Source organism: Rhinopithecus roxellana, chromosome 17 (assembly GCF_007565055.1).
Source record: "Rhinopithecus roxellana isolate Shanxi Qingling chromosome 17, ASM756505v1, whole genome shotgun sequence".
In the NCBI taxonomy this organism is placed as follows: domain Eukaryota; kingdom Metazoa; phylum Chordata; class Mammalia; order Primates; family Cercopithecidae; genus Rhinopithecus; species Rhinopithecus roxellana.
In genome coordinates, this window is record NC_044565.1 from 106,860,317 (window position 1) to 106,879,086 (window position 18,770).

The following is an 18,770-nucleotide window of genomic DNA, read 5'->3' on the forward strand; positions in this document are numbered from 1 at the left end:
GCCTAACATAGAATTCCCCCCAGCTTTGATATAGAGAAGCAGTTATATAATTAAGATATATATAATGTGAATTAATTGTTTATTTTGGCAAAACTAATGGCACAAAGAAAATTTGCAAAACCTTAAGCCGATTTTTTAATTTTATTTCAGGCGCTATTCGAGCACATAATGGTAGTCTTCAGCACCTTACTTGGCTTGGCTTACAGTGGAATTCATTGCCTGCCTTACCTGCAATCCGAAAATGGCTAAAACAGCTTTTCCATCATTTGCCCCAGGAAACCTCAAGGCTTGAAACAAATGCACCTGAATCAATATGTATTTTAGATCTTGAAGTAAGCAAAGATTTTAACAAATTAAATATTCTGAATTTTGTTTAATTTTTTTTTCCTAACTTAACTTTTCCTTAAATAAAACAGGTATTTCTACTTGGAGTAGTATATACCAGCCACTTACAGTTAAAGGAGAAATGTAATTCTCACCACAGCTCCTATCAGCCGTTATGCCTGCCCCTTCCTGTGTGTAAACAGCTTTGTACAGAACGACAAAAGTCTTGGTGGGATGCGGTTTGTACTCTGATTCACAGAAAAGCAGTGTAAGTAGTAAAACAAAAATATTGCTTTAACTTAGTGCGTAGGTTTTAACAGGCATTTAATCCTCATGTGAAGATTTAATTTGTCCTGTGACCCATTAACATATGTGTATGTAAGTGCTGAACTGTGTATTTAGAAAGCTATTTTAGTAAATTAAACTATTTTTTAGACCTGGAAACTCAGCAAAATTACGACTTCTAGTTCAGCATGAAATAAACACTCTAAGAGCCCAGGAAAAACATGGCCTTCAACCTGCTCTGCTTATACATTGGGCAAAATGCCTTCAGAAAACGGTGAGTTTTAAAGTATAAACATTTTAAAGAACATTACTTTAATTTTTTAAAATCATGAACTTTTTATTGAAAGTCTTTTTGTTCTGAAAACAGCAGCTTGTTCATATTATGACAGATGAATGTGTTTTTTATTGCTACAAAATAGTTAATATAGTTAAATATAAGCAGTTAGAGGAGCAATGTCTGGCACACAGTGAATGTTATGTATTAGCTGAGCTGTTACTGTTATTCCTTAATACTTAAGTTCTGATAATTATTCAGCCTGAAAATTAAAAAAAATTAGCACAAGGCTTTGTAAGTAAGAGCATTATAGATCTTTCTAAATATTTAAGGTGTGTTCTGGGTCAGGATTAGGTGTAGATGGTCAGCCTTTTGAACAGACTGACACTACAGAGGAGGCAGGTTTCAGCTGTCTAAAAATGGCAACTGTTAAAAAGTAGTTTGGATTGCTACATTAGGATGGTATCATTAGAAGTGTTTAAAAGTTGAGTGTAGAGGCCAGGCACAGTGGCTCACTCCTGTAATCCCAGGACTTTTGGAGGCCGAGGCAGGTGGATCATGAGGTCAGGAGATCGAGATCATACTGGCTAACACGGTGAAATCCCGTTTCTACTAAAAATACAACAACAACAAGAAAATTAGCCAGGCGTGGTGGCGGGCACCTGTAATCCCAGCTACTTGGGAGGCTGAGGCAGGAGAACGGCATGAATCCAGGAGACAGAGCTTGTACTGAGCCGAGATCACGCCACTGCACTCCAGCCTGGGTGACAGAGCGAGACTCCGTCTCAAAAGAAAAACCAAAAAAAACGTTGAATGTAGAATGATCACTGGTATTAAGTGGTTTAGTTATTACAGCATTTGGAAGTTGAACAAATGACTACTGAGGTTCCATTTGGTTTTGACTTGAAATTTTACCCAGTTCTTACAACTTGTAAATGAACTTTAGATCTAATCATACATGTTCCTTAAAGGTGTGTGCTTTTAACTTTCTTTTTTAGGGCAGCGGTCTTAATTCTTTTTATGATCAACGAGAATACATAGGGAGAAGTGTTCATTATTGGAAGAAAGTTTTGCCATTGTTGAAGATAATAAAAAAGAAGAACAGTATTCCTGAACCTATTGATCCTCTGTTTAAACATTTTCATAGTGTAGACATTCAGGTAACAGAGTTCCTTTGTGAATTTACTGGAGATGGGAGTTTCCAGTTTATAAACAAAGACATGAAGCTATAAACTGCTTAAATTAATTGTCTTGTTATTTAATGGTAATCTTGTTTTCTAAATTGACTAGCTCTCACAAATAAGATATGACAGAAAAGAGTAATGAGTTGCTTATCTCTTAAGATCATATAAAATCTTTGGAAAATTATTTGGGTTTTATATTCTGAGTGTAAACAGTTTGACTGAAAACTATTCTGTGTGTTTAGGCATCAGAAATTGGTGCATATGAAGAAGACGCACACATAAGTTTTGCTATATTGGATGCAGTAAATGGAAATATAGAAGATGCTATGACTGCTTTTGAATCTATAAAGAGTGTTGTTTCTTATTGGAATCTTGCACTGGTAAGTAGATGTGGTACTTGAGTGAAAAGTTTTATGTATTTGTTTGTTTGTTTATTTATTTATTTATTTTTAAAGACAGGATTTCTCTGTTGGCCAGGCTAGAGTGTAGTGGCACGATCTTGGCTCACTGCAACCTCTGCTTCCCAGGCTCAAGCAATTCTTGTGCCTCAGCTCCCGAGTAGTTGGGATTACAGGCATGAGCCACCATGCCTGGCCAAGCTAAAAGTTTTTTGTTTTAAAAACCTGATTATTTCATAAAAGCACTATTTGTGTAGATTTTTCACAGGAAGGCAGAAGACATTGAAAATGATGCCCTTTCTCCTGAAGAACAAGAAGAATGCAAAAATTATCTGAGAAAGACCAGGGACTACCTAATAAAGATTTTAGATGACAGTGATTCAAATCTCTCAGTGGTCAAGAAAGTAAGTAGCAGGTTGTTGTAGGTATGTTCTTACTGATAACTCACTGATCAGTGTTTTTGCGTTGGTCTTACATTTTGGTAATTTCAAAAATACTCAGTAATATGTTGTTATTAATGCATAGAAGGGATGTGTGTGTCTAAATGCTTATATTTGCTTGCTTTGTCTTAGGTTTGGTGAGTCTTTTTAAACTTGGAAATCTAGGTATATGTTCTTAAAAAGTACTTCCTGGGGAACTAGAAAAGATTTCTAAGATAAGACATTGATTTTGTTATCTTAGCAATGTAATCAAAACAAATATTATAACCTCAGGACTAATTCTTAATGAACTTTGCTGAAATTGAAAGTTGTTGCTGACAACTTAAGAGCTTTTCTTCTCATCATCAGCCATTATGAACGCCCTTGTTTTCTTGCTGTCAGCTGTTTGAGATTGTCATGATGATGTTAAATTATGTTCAGTCTTCTGAGTGTTTTGTTGATTAATTTGTGTTGCTACTCTTTTATTAGGATTTATGTTGTCTGGTGTATTGTAGCATCTCCATTTCTGTCACCATTCAAAATCAGTTAGAAAACATCAGTAACTTATTTTGTTCACTTGGAAAAGTTTTCCAAGTTAACATTCTTTTACCATTTTCATGGCTAACAGAAGTAATAGAAAGAGCATGGACTTTAGAATCCGAAGATGTTAGATTGTACACCATTTTTCTGTGTTCATGAAGAAAAAAATTATAAAGACAAAAAAAATTATACAAAACAACAGAAAAAGATAATTTAAAAAACACTTTCACATATATTATTAAAGTATAAAGTGCTTATTAAAATGACAAAACTGTAAATATATCATTTTAAAGTTTTTACTTTTGGAATTTTTTGCAAATGAAAGCTGTTAATTAATGTCTTTTATTTTTAGTTGCCTGTGCCCCTGGAGTCTGTAAAAGAGATGCTTAATTCAGTCATGCAGGAACTCGAAGACTATAGTGAAGGAGGTCCTCTTTATAAGAACGGTTCTTCGCGAAATGCAGATTCAGAAATAAAACATTCTACACCGTCTCCTACCAAATATTCACTATCACCAAGTAAAAGTTATAAGGTAAACAGGAAAGAAATGAATCATTTCATTGTGAAATATGTTTCTAAGTGTTTTAAATACTGTTTTATTATTTTTATTTTTTTTAGTATTCTCCCAGAACACCACCTCGATGGGCAGAAGATCAGAATTCTCTACTGAAAATGATTTGCCAACAAGTAGAGGCCATTAAGGTAAGTTACTTAATGTCTCTAGCTGTACTTTTTATTCCAAGATTCCTTCCCTGGCCACTCCCTTGCTTTTTTTCTGAAGCTGGTCAGAATGTCCCCTTGCCATCCAAATAGTATGGCAAGGGGACATTTTGTCTTTTTTTTTTTTTTTTTAAAGACAGGGTCTTGTTCTGTTGTGCAGGCTGGAGTACAGTGGTATGACCACAGCTTAACTGCAGCTTCAACCTCCTAGCTCAAGAGAGCCTCTTAGCTCAGCCTCTTGGGAAGCCAGGACTACAAATAGTCACACGCCACCATGCCCGGCTAGTTTTTGTATTTTTTGTAGAGATGGGATTTTGCCATGTTGTCCAGGGTGGCCTTGAACTCCTGGCTCTGCCTCCCAAAGTGCTGGGATTGCAGGTGTGAGCCACTGCGCCCAGCCTACATACCTCAGTCTTGACCCGTTACCATATTTTGTTTTGTTTTGAGATGGAGTCTCACTCTGTTGCCCAGTCTGGAGTGCAATGGTGCAATCTTGACGCACTGCAACCTCTACCTCCCAGGTTCAAATGATTCTCCTGCCCCAGCCTCCCGAGTAGCTGGGATTACAGGCACCCGCCCCCAGGCCCGGCTAATTTTTGTATTTTTAGTAGACACAGGGTTTCACCATGTTGGCCAGGCTGGTTTTGAACTTCTGACCTCAGGTGATCTGCCCACCTTGGCCTCCCAAAGTGCTGGGATTATAGGCGTAAGCCACTACGCCCAGCCCTTTACCATATTTTTGAAAGTACTTTATGTGTCTCTCTCCTCATCTTCCACAAAATTTGAGACCTTCAAAGGTAGAGACTGTTTTATTTAAAATATTAGAATTCCTGGCACAGAGAAGGTTCCTGAGAGATTCAACTACTACAATGTACTAATCATATTCTGGTCTATGAGTTCATTCCCAGATTAACTGTGGAGTACATGCATTTCAAATTTATAGCTAGGAATTAAAAGTGGTCTGAGCTTCAAAAAGTCTTACTGTATTTTAATACTTCCATGTGAATTTGACTTAATTATGTAAGGAAATAGTTACGTATGTATATCTCATTTTAACAATAGGGTTCAAAGGAGTTTGACTTTTTTGGAATTGGAAATACAAGTATGTTCTTTCATGCTTATCAGGCGAGAACTAAATTACTCATACTTCTAAAGTTACACCGAGGATATGCTGATATGTGGTGATTATTACAGTGTGATCAGCAGTGCTTGCAACTTAAGAGAATACTATTTGGTGGGGAAGACATTTTTGAATTTGCACCAAAATTTTGAATGTTAATTTTGTGTAGTCGTGGCCTATGATAATTACATACAATTTTGACTTAACATACAGGTTTCAGGGTACCGACATTGTATTCTTTGGAAGTATAGTGGAGCACTAGTCCATGAGCTTGAAAAGCTTGGTACTGGTACTGACTCTGCCATTAATTAATGATCTTGGGCCAGTCACTTCCTTTGTGACTGTTTGGCTTCTTATCTTTAAAATGAGAGAATTACTGAAGCCAGTTCACATTGAATGTTAAAAATTACAGTTACAACAGTGATTGCAAATTCACAGCTCTGGTGCGGATACCAACAGTGACCATAAAGGTTTCCAAGCGATTCCACTAGTTTCTTATTTCTTGGATGTGTGTGTGTAGCATCTGGATTAGGCACTGTAGATGAATGAGTGGGGGAAATTTTATTTAGCTTGAAAATTTGAGATAGTTTTGAACCTCATAGTTAGGTCTTTCTGGGAAATTTTTATTTGAAACACTTGTAGAAAAAGAAAGCAGACATGCTAGATCTGTCTCTGACCTCACTTGTTACAACTGGTCAGATTCCGGGGCTTGAAACTTTTCAAACTTTACCTGTTTTCTGATACCACTACAGTTTCTTTGGAAAAAGAAAGAATTTCCTGTTAAGTGTCTGTTTTGTAAGGGGACATTTTGTAGGTTCTAGGGTTGGGTATGGTGCTGTCATTTAGTTTTCTTCAGCAGAGATCAGATAGCCACATAGCTACACTAGATGGCATTGTATTTATCTGCCATCTTGTCAAGGCAGCAGAGTTGTGTTAAGAAAACATTTTTGGAGTCAGATCTGGTTCAAATTCCAGCTATTATTCCCTGCATCCCTTTCTCTCATTTTAAGGTAGGAGCCAATATTGTTTACCTAACAGTGTAGACAGCATAAAAATTAAGAGTTTAAGTGCATTGGACATATTATCATATACATAATAAATTCTCTGCAGCTACTACTTTTTTCCCTTTCCGGGTGGGGCATTTGAACATCACCTTGAGAATTAGTTGTATTTTGTTACAGCACGGGGTTAAGTGAAAAGCTAGTTTGGGGACGTGATTTGGAATGTCAAGTAGTCCAGATGGACAGAAAAGTAAAGCAGTGTAGAAAGAACACACTGAAAAGATGTTCAGTGTAATGTTAGAGGACTGTGAAAGTTGGGGAAAGAAGTTTAATTTGAAGTTACTTGTTTTTTTGAGCAGGGAATTGTCTTGGCTGGAGGTGAATGTCGGAAAGATTAATGTAGGCAAGTGTAGAATAGAAACGAAGGTATGATCATTTAGGAGAGGTTATTTGTTTAGGTGAGAGAGTTAACGAATTAGGTTTTGTGTTAAGGAATGAAAATGGGAGCAGATAAAGTTTTAACGAATTAAGAATCATATTTTAAAATCGGCACCAGGGGCTGGGTGCGGTGGCTCAAGCCTGTAATCCCAGCACTTTGGGAGGCCGAGACGGGCGGATCACGAGGTCAGGAGATCGAAACCATCCTGGCTAACACGGTGAAACCCCGTCTCTACTAAAAATACAAAAAAATTAGCTGGGCGAGGTGGCGGGCGCCTGTAGTCCCAGCTACTGGGAGGCTGAGGCAGGAGAATGGCGTGAACCCGGGAGGCGGAGCTTGCAGTGAGCTGAGATCCGGCCACTGCACTCCAGCCTGGGGGCAGAGCGATACTCTGTCTCAAAAAAAAAAAAAAAAAAAAAAAAAAAAAAAAAAAAAAATCGGCACCAGGGTACCTAGAACTCATTGGCAAATAGGATTTTTCAAAAGATATAATCAGGGCCAGGCACGGTGGCTCACACCTGTAATCCCAACACTTTGGGAGGCTGAGGCAGGCGGATCACGAGGTCAGGAGATCAAGACCATCCTGGCTAACATGGTGTGAAACCCCATCTCTACTAAAAATACAAAAAATGAGCCGGGCGTGTTGGTGGGTGCCTGTAGTCCCAGCTACTCGGGAGGCTGAGGCTGGAGAATGGGGTGAACCCAGGAGGCGGCGCTTGCAGGGAGCTGAGATAGCGCCACTGCAGTCCAGCCTGGGGACAGAGCGAGACACTGTCTCAAAAAAAAAAAAAAAAAAAAAAAAAAAGATACAATCAGGGCCAGGCATGGTGGGTCACACCGATAATCCCAGCACTTTGGGAGGCCAAGGCGGTGGATCACTTGAGGTCAGGAGTTCAAGACTCGCCTGGCAAACATGGTGAAACCCCGTCTCTGCTTTAAAAATGCAAAACGTTGGCCGGGTGTGCTGGCTGACGTCTGTAAATCCCAGCTATTCAGGAGGCTGAGGTGGGAGAATTGCTTGAGTCCAGGAGGTGGAGGTTGCGGTGAGCCAAGATTGTGCCATTGCACTTCAGCCTGGATGACAGATCGAGACTCCATCTCAAAAAAAAAACTAAAAAAGAAAAATCAGTTATTTAAATTTAAAAGAGTAAGTTTCCCTAGCACTGTTTCTGGCATGATATAATTAAATGTTTAAAATTATTTGATTTTTTTTTTTCTTCCAATAGAAAGAAATGCAGGAGTTGAAACTAAATAGCAGTAACTCAGCATCCCCTCATCGTTGGCCCACAGAGAGTTATGGACCAGACTCAGTGCCTGATGGGTATCAGGGGTCACAGACATTTCATGGGGCTCCACTAACAGGTGAGCTGGCAAGTGGATAATCGCATATTTTAGTAAAACTGCTTTACTTCCCTCTTTTAAGTAGATAACTTATGAAATCACCTTGTTTATATATGTTTGTTAATATACATGTCAGTGTCTGTTTATATGTTACTTCAAAAGCTGTATTTAGTGTTACTGAGATTTTTATAACCCCAAGCAGAAAAGATGAGCTGTATGTGATCACGTGTATATAAAGGCTTAAAGAACCCTTAATCCACACCTCAGATAAGCTGTCTGAGATGAGATTATTCCTTAAATTGAAAAATGTTAATGAATAGAGTTATGCACTAAGAAATGCTTAATTAAGAACCTACACCTCTGGGGAATTATTTTGATGATAATGATGAGCGGCAGGACATTATATAGGAAATCTTACTTAATTTGAAATATTACGGTTACATAAAGAAAGAAAAGGACTTTGGACCTGAATCATACTGGGTTTTTAAGTTGTGCTCTGTCACTGTAATAGCTGTGTAAGTTAATCTGTTTGAAATGTGGAGATAATACTTGCCTCACATAATTACTATGAGCATTTGTGTATGTGCAGATGGGCGTGGGTGTATATCAGACATTTATTAGAGTATACAGTAAACAGTTAATGAACTAAGGTTACTAATAGTGTTTACTGTGGGTTGGCTATGTGCAAAAGTGCTTTGTGAACGTAATTTTATTTAATTACAGTAACTTAGAATGGCTGGTACCATTATTAATCCCTTTTTTATAAATGAGGAAATGGATAAAGAAAGGTTAGGTAACTTACTCATTATTATACAGCTAGTTATTGATAGAACCAAGATTCAGACTCCAGTGGTGTAACTCCAAAGCACTTGGCCAGTATAAGACATTTCTCCCAGGCAGCCAGAAAAAAACAAAAAATGTTCCTTTTATGTAAGACAGATTCCTGAAATGGTAGTAGTGCACATTTTTTTTTCTCTCTTTTTAGCCCAGGAAAGATTTAGAATAAAATCTAGTTTAGATGAGCACATTTGTGTGATGGTTCATGTAGTTAAGGCAGCCCCACTAGCCTTTTGTGATGGTATCTTCTCAACACAAGCAAAATAACAGAAAATCTTTGTGAAGTGAAGCTTATTAAATGTCATAAGTCATAGATAAGTATATGAAATGTCTAACACTCAAACCTTATTTACTTAACCTTACGCATCATATAGGTCCTTGTAAGAGGATAAACAAACGGGCTGACCTTTTCTGGGGCTTTTTTAGTGCTGTGTACAGTCAGTTATTTGGTGCCTTTTGGGTCATGATTTCCATTTCTACTGTGTACAGGTATAAAAGGTCTTCTGTTCTTTTACAAGCATATAAATACAACATTCTCATTGTCTCATTTTATTCTTGCAATGACCCTATGAAATGTATAGAAACAGCACATCCTCATTTTACAATTGAGAAAAATGGAGACTCCAAATGGATTATTTACAGGTTCACAGAACAGCTTTGTGGCACTGAAAGGGGGAGAGCCAAGATCTCCTGATTTCTGTTCCTGTGTTCATAGATTTTTTTTCCTTAATAATAAACATATCAAGATGGTCCTTATTTTTTTAAAATAAGATGATTAAAATTAAAGATTAATAAGCTCGTAGGAGATACTCAGAAGTACTGAACAGGTTGAAGAAAACTAAAAACTAACCACCTTATTAACATTTCTTATATTTGAGAGCATTTCCTTCTGGTTCTTTCTCTATACATACAGTAATTTTTTTTTTTTTTTTTTTTTTGAGACAGAGTCTCGCTCTGTCGCCCAGGCTAGAGTGCAGTGGCCGGATCTCAGCTCACTGCAAGCTCTGCCTCCTGGGTTCACGCCATTCTCCTGCCTCAGCCTCCCGAGTAGCTGGGACTACAGGCGCCCGCCACGACGCCCAGCTAGTTTTTTGTATTTTTTTAGTAGAGACGGGGTTTCACCGGGTTAGCCAGGATGGTCTCGATCTCCTGACCTAGTGATCCGCCCGTCTCGGCCTCCCAAAGTGCTGGGATTACAGGCTTGAGCCACCGCGCCCGGCCCTCATATAGTATTTTTTTATGAGATTGTTACCGTGTTAGTATGTTGTGTGTGGATGAGCTACCCTGTTTTTTAAATGTTACTTTAGTTCTGAGCATTTTTAAACGTAAATGTTTTTAAATATTAATGAGTTCGTGGTATCCCATCATATGGAAGTACTGTAAATTGTGTTCCTTCATTTATGTTGTTTCTGGTTTATGCCATTACAAATTCTAGGACACTGTCCTAGTTTTGTAGGGTATTCGAAATATTCAGTTTATGTTCTTACCACTAGTATCTGATAGTGCCATCTTTGCACTTTTGCTAATGCTGACTTACTAGTTTATAAAATTCTTTGCCAATATGTAGGAACAAAAGTGATACCAATTTTTAAGTTTTTTTAATACTAGCCATGCTCAACAGTTCGTGCAAATGGCTGTTGGCAGTTTTGCCATCTTCAACGTGGGTACCTTCCAGTTGTTTGGTTTCTTTGGTAAAACTCACAAAACAGATGGAGAAGAGTTTGTGTATCACCATGAGTGTTAATGTGATTTTTTTTTAAGCAAACGAACACATTTGTGTTCCTTGTGAGATCCTTTGCATGAATTTGTCAGGTAAGTTTTTTGACCTGAACATTTTCATAATAGCTTGAGTTTGCACAATGCAGCCTTGTCATTTTGCAGATTTTCAAGGCTCACTTCAAAAACACGGCCCTTGAGGCTTTTATATTTCTTTCCTAAATTATCTATTCATGTGGTGCTTTCAAAAATTAGATTACTTTTAGTAGATTTATTAGAGTTCTTTAGTTTTTTTCCCCACAGTTTAGAGTCAGTAGTCAATTAAAGTCCCTACTTAAATTTCAGACTTTAAGATTTTTTTTTTAATTTAAAATTTTATTTTTTTATTTTTTCTTTTTGCTTTCATGCAGACAGACATCTTGTAAGACTTTAAGATTCTTGGGCCATTTTCTGTCAGGTTGTTCTGTGTTCTGTGCCTGCTTCCTCCCTATAGTAATTTCCAAATAGCTATCCTCACCTCTATTAGGTTTCCAAAATCAAATTTGGGCTTCTGGCTAGCCTTTTCTAGGTCTTGATTTTTCAGTGCTTTCCAGAGGCAATTGTTTGGAACCTCTTGGCACAATTTGTTTCTTCTTCCATGTACAGGCATAAAAGGTCGTTTGGTTGTTTTCTGGTAAAACTATCATAAAACAGTTCAAGCAAATGACTGTTGGTAGTTTTGCCTTCTAGTCGTTTGGCTTCCTGGTAAAACACAGAACAGGTGGAGCAGATAGTTTACATCAGCATGAGTGTTGATGTGCTTTTTGTTTTAAGCCAAGGAACACATTTTGTGTTATTTGTGAGATCCTTTCCATGAATTTGTCAGGTGATTTTTGAGCTGAACATTCTCAGTAATAGCTTTAGTTTACAAAATACAACCTAGTCTTTCTGCAGATTTTCTAGACCCACTTCAAATGCATTGACCATCAGATGGCATCTTGGTTCCTTACGTCCTTTCTGTGACTGAATGTCCATAATTCCACATCATACTGATCTTTCTTAGAAAAGGCACCAGCTACTTTCTTCTTTATTCCTTTTTTAATGCTTGTGAGGTAGTTGTTGTTGTTGATCACGCGATGCTATTCTCTTATTCTTCATGTCATATTTAGCAGTTTTTTTCTAGTTTGTCATTTGATAATCTCCTTGATTGGTGTATTTTGATGTACAGAAATTTAAAATTTATGCAGTTACGTCTTTCTTTAATTTCTATTGTTTTTGTATTTATAGCTCTTGCCTAGATAGTCTTAACTGTAGTATAGACTTTAACAGTGTTTTCTTTATTTTCTTTTTTTTTTTTAGTTGCAACTACTGGCCCTTCAGTATATTATAGTCAGTCACCAGCATATAATTCCCAGTATCTTCTCAGACCAGCAGCTAATGTTACTCCCACAAAGGTAACAAAGGAATAATTTATACATTTATAATTATTTCCTTTTTAAATTGTTTAGGGTTCCTTCAAAGAAATTCAAGAAAGCAGTTCAGTATTAAAACTTTTGTGTCCCTTAAGATGTAGATAATTTAAATTTATCTGCAGATATAGAAATTATACTTCTTAGTCACCTTTTGTGTTACAATAAGTGTGAATATTTAGAATATTTTAAAAATGGGAGTGGTAGTGGTGGATCCTTCATCATTCTGTTTTAACAGAAATAGAACTACAGTGCCCTCCCTGACCCACTGTGTGGTAAGTACTTTCAGGCCTGATACAGCTATATATATAAAAATTGATTGAAGACTCAATATTACAGTGGTAGTTGAATGTGATAGCTTTGAGGACAGAGTGTTGGGGCGCGTTTAGACCCTTGCTCTTCTGCTTATTTTGACCACAGGCAAGTTTCTTAACCTCTCAATGCATCAGTTGCCTCATATGTAAAATGAGGATAATAATAATACCTTAATTCATAGGGTTTTTGAGGATATTAAAATGAGATAATAATGTAAAGTGCTTAGAATAGTGCCCAGCTGGCACATTAATAAATGCTCAATAAATGTTATCATCATCATCATCATCATCATTATTAACATCATTTGATAAATTGTTTAGGAATGAAGATGGTATTTATTTTATGACTTTAGTTGTAGATTTTAAGATGCTGTAATTAATTTTCATTATATGCCAAGTATATATGCAAGTATCTTTGTAGTAATGTGGTTTTCTCTTAATCTATTTATGCCTGGTGTTCCATTATTGGAACACGAAGCTTATGGGAGTTATTTATATCTTACTGCTCAAGGTCATTGCCAAGGTCTGATTTTTCACATAGAAAATTTGCAGCCTCTGGCATAAACGGGTTAATGATGTGTACTACATCCCCTAATGATATCTTCTTCACTTAATATTCATGTTTGAAGTTTGTGAGAATTGGTTTGCATTTAGTTATCTGTAGTTTTGTAGACAATCTACAAAATGTTTTAACTTTCTGTCTTTTAGGGCCCAGTCTATGGCATGAATAGACTTCCACCCCAACAGCATATTTATGCCTATCCGCAACAGATGCACACACCACCAGTGCAAAGCTCATCTGCTTGTATGTTCTCTCAGGAGATGTATGGTCCTCCTGCATTGCGTTTTGAGTCTCCTGCAACAGGAATTCTATCGCCCAGGGGTGATGATTACTTTAATTACAATGTTCAGCAGACAAGCACAAATCCACCTTTGCCAGAACCAGGATATTTCACAAAACCTCCAATTGCAGCTCATGCTTCAAGATCTGCAGAATCTAAGACTATAGAATTTGGGAAAACTAATTTTGTTCAGCCCATGCCAGGTGAAGGAATAAGGCCATCTTTGCCAACACCAGCACACACAACACAGCCACCTCCTTTTAAATTCAACTCAAATTTCAAATCAAATGATGGTGACTTCACGTTTTCCTCACCGCAGGTTGTGACACAGCCCCCTCCTGCAGCTTACAGTAACAGTGAAAGCCTTTTAGGTCTCCTGACTTCAGATAAACCCTTGCAAGGAGATGGCTATAGTGGACCCAAACCAATTCCTAGTGGTCAAACCATTGGGCCTCGAAATACATTCAATTTTGGAAGCAAAAATGTGTCTGGAATTTCATTTACAGAAAACATAGGGTCAACTCAGCAAAAGAATTCTGGTTTTCGGCGAAGTGATGATATGTTTACTTTCCATGGTCCAGGAAAATCAGTATTTGGAACACCCACTTTAGAGACAGCGAACAAGAATCATGAGACAGATGGAGGAAGTGCCCATGGGGATGATGATGATGATGGTCCTCACTTTGAGCCTGTAGTACCTCTTCCTGATAAGATTGAAGTAAAAACTGGTGAGGAAGATGAAGAAGAATTCTTTTGCAACCGTGCGAAATTGTTCCGTTTTGATGTAGAATCCAAAGAATGGAAGGAACGTGGGATTGGCAATGTAAAAATACTGAGGCATAAAACATCTGGTAAAATTCGCCTTCTAATGAGACGAGAGCAAGTGTTGAAAATCTGTGCAAATCATTACATCAGTCCAGATACGAAATTGACACCAAATGCTGGATCAGACAGATCTTTTGTATGGCATGCCCTTGATTATGCAGATGAGTCGCCAAAACCAGAACAACTTGCTATTAGGTTCAAAACTCCTGAGGAAGCAGCACTTTTTAAGTGCAAGTTTGAAGAAGCCCAGAGCATTTTAAAAGCCCCAGGAACAAATGTAGCCACAGCATCAAATCAGGCTATCAGAATTGTAAAAGAACCCACAAGTCATGATAACAAGGATATTTGCAAATCTGATGCTGGAAACATGAATTTTGAATTTCAAGTTGGAAAGAAAGAAGGGTCTTGGTGGCATTGTAACAGCTGCTCATTAAAGAATGCTGCAACTGCTAAGAAATGTGTATCATGCCAAAATCTAAACCCAAGCAATAAAGAACTCGTTGGCCCACCATTATCTGAAACTGTTTTTACTCCTAAAACTGGCCCAGAGAATGTTCAAGATCGATTTGCACTGATGACTCCAAAGAAAGAAGGTCACTGGGATTGTAGTATTTGTTTAGTAAGAAATGAACCTACTGTATCTAGGTGCATTGCGTGTCAGAATACAAAATCTGCTAACAAAAGTGGATCTTCATTTGTTCATCAAGCTTCATTTACATTTGGCCAGGGAGATCTTCCTAAACCTGTTAACAGTGACTTCAGATCTGTTTTTTCTACAAAGGAAGGACAGTGGGAGTGCAGTGTATGTTTGGTACAAAATGAGGGGAGCTCTACAAAATGTGCTGCTTGTCTGAATCCGAGAAAACAGAGTCTACCTGCTACTGCTATTCCAACACCTGCCTCTTTTAAGTTTGGTACTTCAGAGACAAGTAAAACTCCAAAAAGTGGATTTGAGGACATGTTTGCTAAGAAGGAAGGACAGTGGGATTGCAGTTCATGCTTAGTGCGAAATGAAGCCAGTGCTACAAGATGTGTTGCTTGTCAGAATCCAGATAAACCAAGTCCATCTACTTCTCTTCCAGCTCCTGCCTCTTTTAAGTTTGGTACTTCAGAGCCAAGCAAGGCTCCAAAGAGCGGATTTGAGGGAATGTTCACTAAGAAGGAAGGACAGTGGGACTGCAGTGTGTGCTTAGTAAGAAATGAAGCCAGTGCCACCAAATGTATTGCTTGTCAGAATCCAGGTAAACAAAATCAAACTGCTTCTGCAATTTCAACACCTGCCTCTTCAGAGACAAGCAAGGCTCCAAAGAGCGGATTTGAGGGAATGTTCACTAAGAAGGAAGGACAGTGGGACTGCAGTGTGTGCTTAGTAAGAAATGAAGCCAGTGCCACCAAATGTATTGCTTGTCAGAATCCAGGTAAACAAAATCAAACTGCTTCTGCAATTTCAACACCTGCCTCTTCAGAGACAAGCAAGGCTCCAAAGAGCGGATTTGAGGGAATGTTCACTAAGAAGGAAGGACAATGGGATTGCAGTGTGTGCTTACTAAGAAATGAAGCCAGTGCTACCAAATGTATTGCTTGTCAGAATCCAGGTAAACAAAATCAGACTACTACTGCAATTTCAACACCTGCCTCTTCAGAGACAAGCAAAGCTCCAAAGAGTGGATTTGAGGGAATGTTCACTAAGAAGGAAGGACAGTGGGATTGCAGTATGTGCTTAGTAAGAAATGAAGCCAGTGCTACCAAATGTATTGCTTGTCAGTATCCAAGTAAACAAAATCAGACAACTGCAATTTCAACACCTGCCTCTTCGGAGGTAAGCAAGGCTCCAAAGAGTGGATTTGAAGGAATGTTCATCAAGAAAGGACAGTGGGATTGTAGTGTTTGCTTTGTACAAAATGAGAGTTCTTCTTTAACATGTGTAGCTTGTGATGCCTCTAAACCAACTCATAAACCTATTGCAGAAGCTCCTTCAGCTTTCACATTGGGCTCAGAAATTAAGTTGCATGACTCTTCTGGAAGTCAGGTGGGAACAGGATTTAAAAGTAATTTCTCAGAAAAAGCTTTTAAGTTTGGCAATACAGAGCAAGGATTCAAATTTGGGCATGTGGATCAAGAAAATTCACCTTCATTTATGTTTCAGGGTTCTTCTAATACAGAATTTAAGTCAACCAAAGAAGGATTTTCCATCCCTGTGTCTGCTGATGGATTTAAATTTGGCATTTCGGAACCAGGAAATCAAGAAAAGAAAAGTGAAAAGCCTCTTGAAAATGATTCTGGCTTCCAGACTCAGGATATTAGTAGCCAGAAGAATGGTGGTGGTGTGATTTTTGGTCAAACAAGTAGCACTTTTACATTTGCAGATCTTGCAAAATCAACCTCAGGAGAAGGATTTCAATTTGGCAAAAAAGACCCCAATTTCAAGGGATTTTCAGGTGCTGGAGAAAAATTATTCTCATCACAATGTGGTAAAATGGCCGATAAAGCAAACACTTCTGGTGACTTTGAGAAAGATGATGATGCCTATAAGACTGAGGACAGCGATGACATCCATTTTGAACCAGTAGTTCAAATGCCTGAAAAAGTAGAACTTGTAACAGGAGAAGAAGATGAAAAAGTTCTGTATTCACAGCGGGTAAAACTGTTTAGGTTTGATGCTGAGATAAGTCAGTGGAAAGAAAGGGGCTTGGGGAACTTAAAAATTCTCAAAAATGAGGTCAATGGCAAACTAAGAATGCTGATGCGAAGAGAACAAGTACTAAAAGTGTGTGCTAATCACTGGATAACGACTACGATGAATCTGAAGCCTCTCTCTGGATCAGACAGAGCATGGATGTGGTTAGCCAGTGATTTCTCTGATGGTGATGCCAAACTAGAGCAGTTGGCAGCAAAATTTAAAACACCGGAGCTGGCTGAAGAATTCAAGCAGAAGTTTGAGGAATGCCAGCGGCTCCTGTTAGACATACCACTTCAAACTCCCCATAAACTTGTAGATACTGGCAGAGCTGCCAAGTTAATACAGAGAGCTGAAGAAATGAAGAGTGGACTGAAAGATTTCAAGACATTTTTGACAAATGATCAAGCAAAAGTCACTGAAGAAGAGAATAAGAATTCAGGTACAGGTTCTGCCAGTGCCTCAGACACAACAATAAAACCCAATCCCGAAAACACTGGGCCCACATTAGAATGGGATAACTATGATTTAAGGGAAGATGCTTTGGATGATAGTGTTAGTAGTAGCTCAGTACATGCTTCTCCAGTGGCAAGTAGCCCTGTGAGAAAAAATCTTTTCCGCTTTGGTGAGTCAACAACAGGATTTAACTTCAGTTTTAAATCTGCTTTGAGTCCATCTAAGTCTCCTGCCAAGTTGAATCAGAGTGGGACATCAGTTGGCACTGATGAAGAATCTGATGTTACTCAAGAAGAAGAGAGAGATGGACAGTACTTTGAACCTGTTGTTCCTTTACCTGATCTAGTTGAAGTATCCAGTGGTGAGGAAAATGAACAAGTTGTTTTTAGTCACAGGGCGAAACTCTACAGATACGATAAAGATGTTGGTCAGTGGAAAGAAAGGGGCATTGGTGATATAAAGATTTTACAGAATTATGATAATAAGCAAGTTCGTATAGTGATGAGAAGGGACCAAGTATTAAAACTTTGTGCCAATCACAGAATAACTCCAGACATGACTTTGCAAAATATGAAAGGGACAGAAAGAGTATGGGTGTGGACTGCATGTGATTTTGCAGATGGAGAAAGAAAAGTAGAGCATTTAGCTGTTCGTTTTAAACTACAGGATGTTGCAGACTCATTTAAGAAAATTTTTGATGAAGCAAAAACAGCCCAGGAAAAAGATTCTTTGATAACACCTCATGTTTCTCGGTCAGGCACTCCCAGAGAGTCACCATGTGGCAAAATTGCTGTAGCTGTATTAGAAGAGACCACAAGAGAGAGGACAGATGTTATTCAGGGTGATGATGTAGCAGATGCAACTTCAGAAGTTGAAGTGTCTAGCACATCTGAAACAACAACAAAAGCAGTGGTTTCTCCTCCAAAGTTTGTATTTGGTTCAGAGTCTGTTAAAAGCATTTTTAGTAGTGAAAAATCAAAACCATTTGCATTTGGCAACAGTTCAGCCACTGGGTCTTTGTTTGGATTTAGTTTTAATGCACCTTTGAAAAGTAACAATAGCGAAACTAGTTCAGTAGCCCAGAGTGGATCTGAAAGCAAAGTGGAACCTAACAAATGTGAACTGTCAAAAAACTCTGATATCGAACAGTCTTCAGATAGCAAAGTCAAAAATCTCTTTGCTTCCTTTCCAACGGAAGAATCTTCAATCAATTACACATTTAAAACACCAGAAAAGGGTAAGTACTTTGTTGTTAAAGTTAAGCACAATTTTTCTTTTAATGTTTAGCTTGATGCACTTTGTAGGATACTAATGTTGGGATATAAACGATGCTTTGTGAATACCCCCAAAATATTTGAGCAATATATTTTTCTCTCTTAATAAGTTCACGGTGAGGTTTCAAAGAGCAACAGAACTTAGTTTAAGACATTTCAGTAACTGGGAGATACTTCTATCATGCCAGGGCAGAGCAAAAGAACTCAGTACAGTGTACGGACTCATGCTTGAATCATGCGCGTTAACGTGAGTCTTTTTTTAAAGTTTTCATTTTCATTTGTTCAGTTTGTCACTCAGAAAACATGATATTGAGGCCAGGCACAGTGGCTCACGCC

At 38.1% G+C, this 18,770-nt stretch overlaps 1 protein-coding gene across 4 annotated transcripts in view; it reads left to right on the forward strand.

The window, feature by feature from the left end:
- LOC104666650 (E3 SUMO-protein ligase RanBP2) overlaps positions 1-18,770 on the forward strand; it is a 71,377-nt gene that overhangs the window by 35,246 nt on the left and 17,361 nt on the right. For 2 of the 4 annotated variants that reach the window (XM_010368768.2, XM_010368775.2), the window contains exons 10-20: positions 151-332; positions 417-592; positions 760-883; positions 1,882-2,043; positions 2,310-2,447; positions 2,723-2,869; positions 3,777-3,956; positions 4,043-4,126; positions 7,931-8,066; positions 11,937-12,031; positions 13,069-18,397. In XM_010368768.2, the coding sequence (XP_010367070.2) occupies positions 151-332; positions 417-592; positions 760-883; positions 1,882-2,043; positions 2,310-2,447; positions 2,723-2,869; positions 3,777-3,956; positions 4,043-4,126; positions 7,931-8,066; positions 11,937-12,031; positions 13,069-18,397 (6,753 nt within the window). Of the gene's footprint in view, positions 1-150; positions 333-416; positions 593-759; positions 884-1,881; positions 2,044-2,309; positions 2,448-2,722; positions 2,870-3,776; positions 3,957-4,042; positions 4,127-7,930; positions 8,067-9,463; positions 9,592-11,936; positions 12,032-13,068; positions 18,398-18,770 lie in introns of those variants that run through there. The other 2 variants (XM_030920765.1, XM_030920766.1) reach the window with 2 other exon arrangements.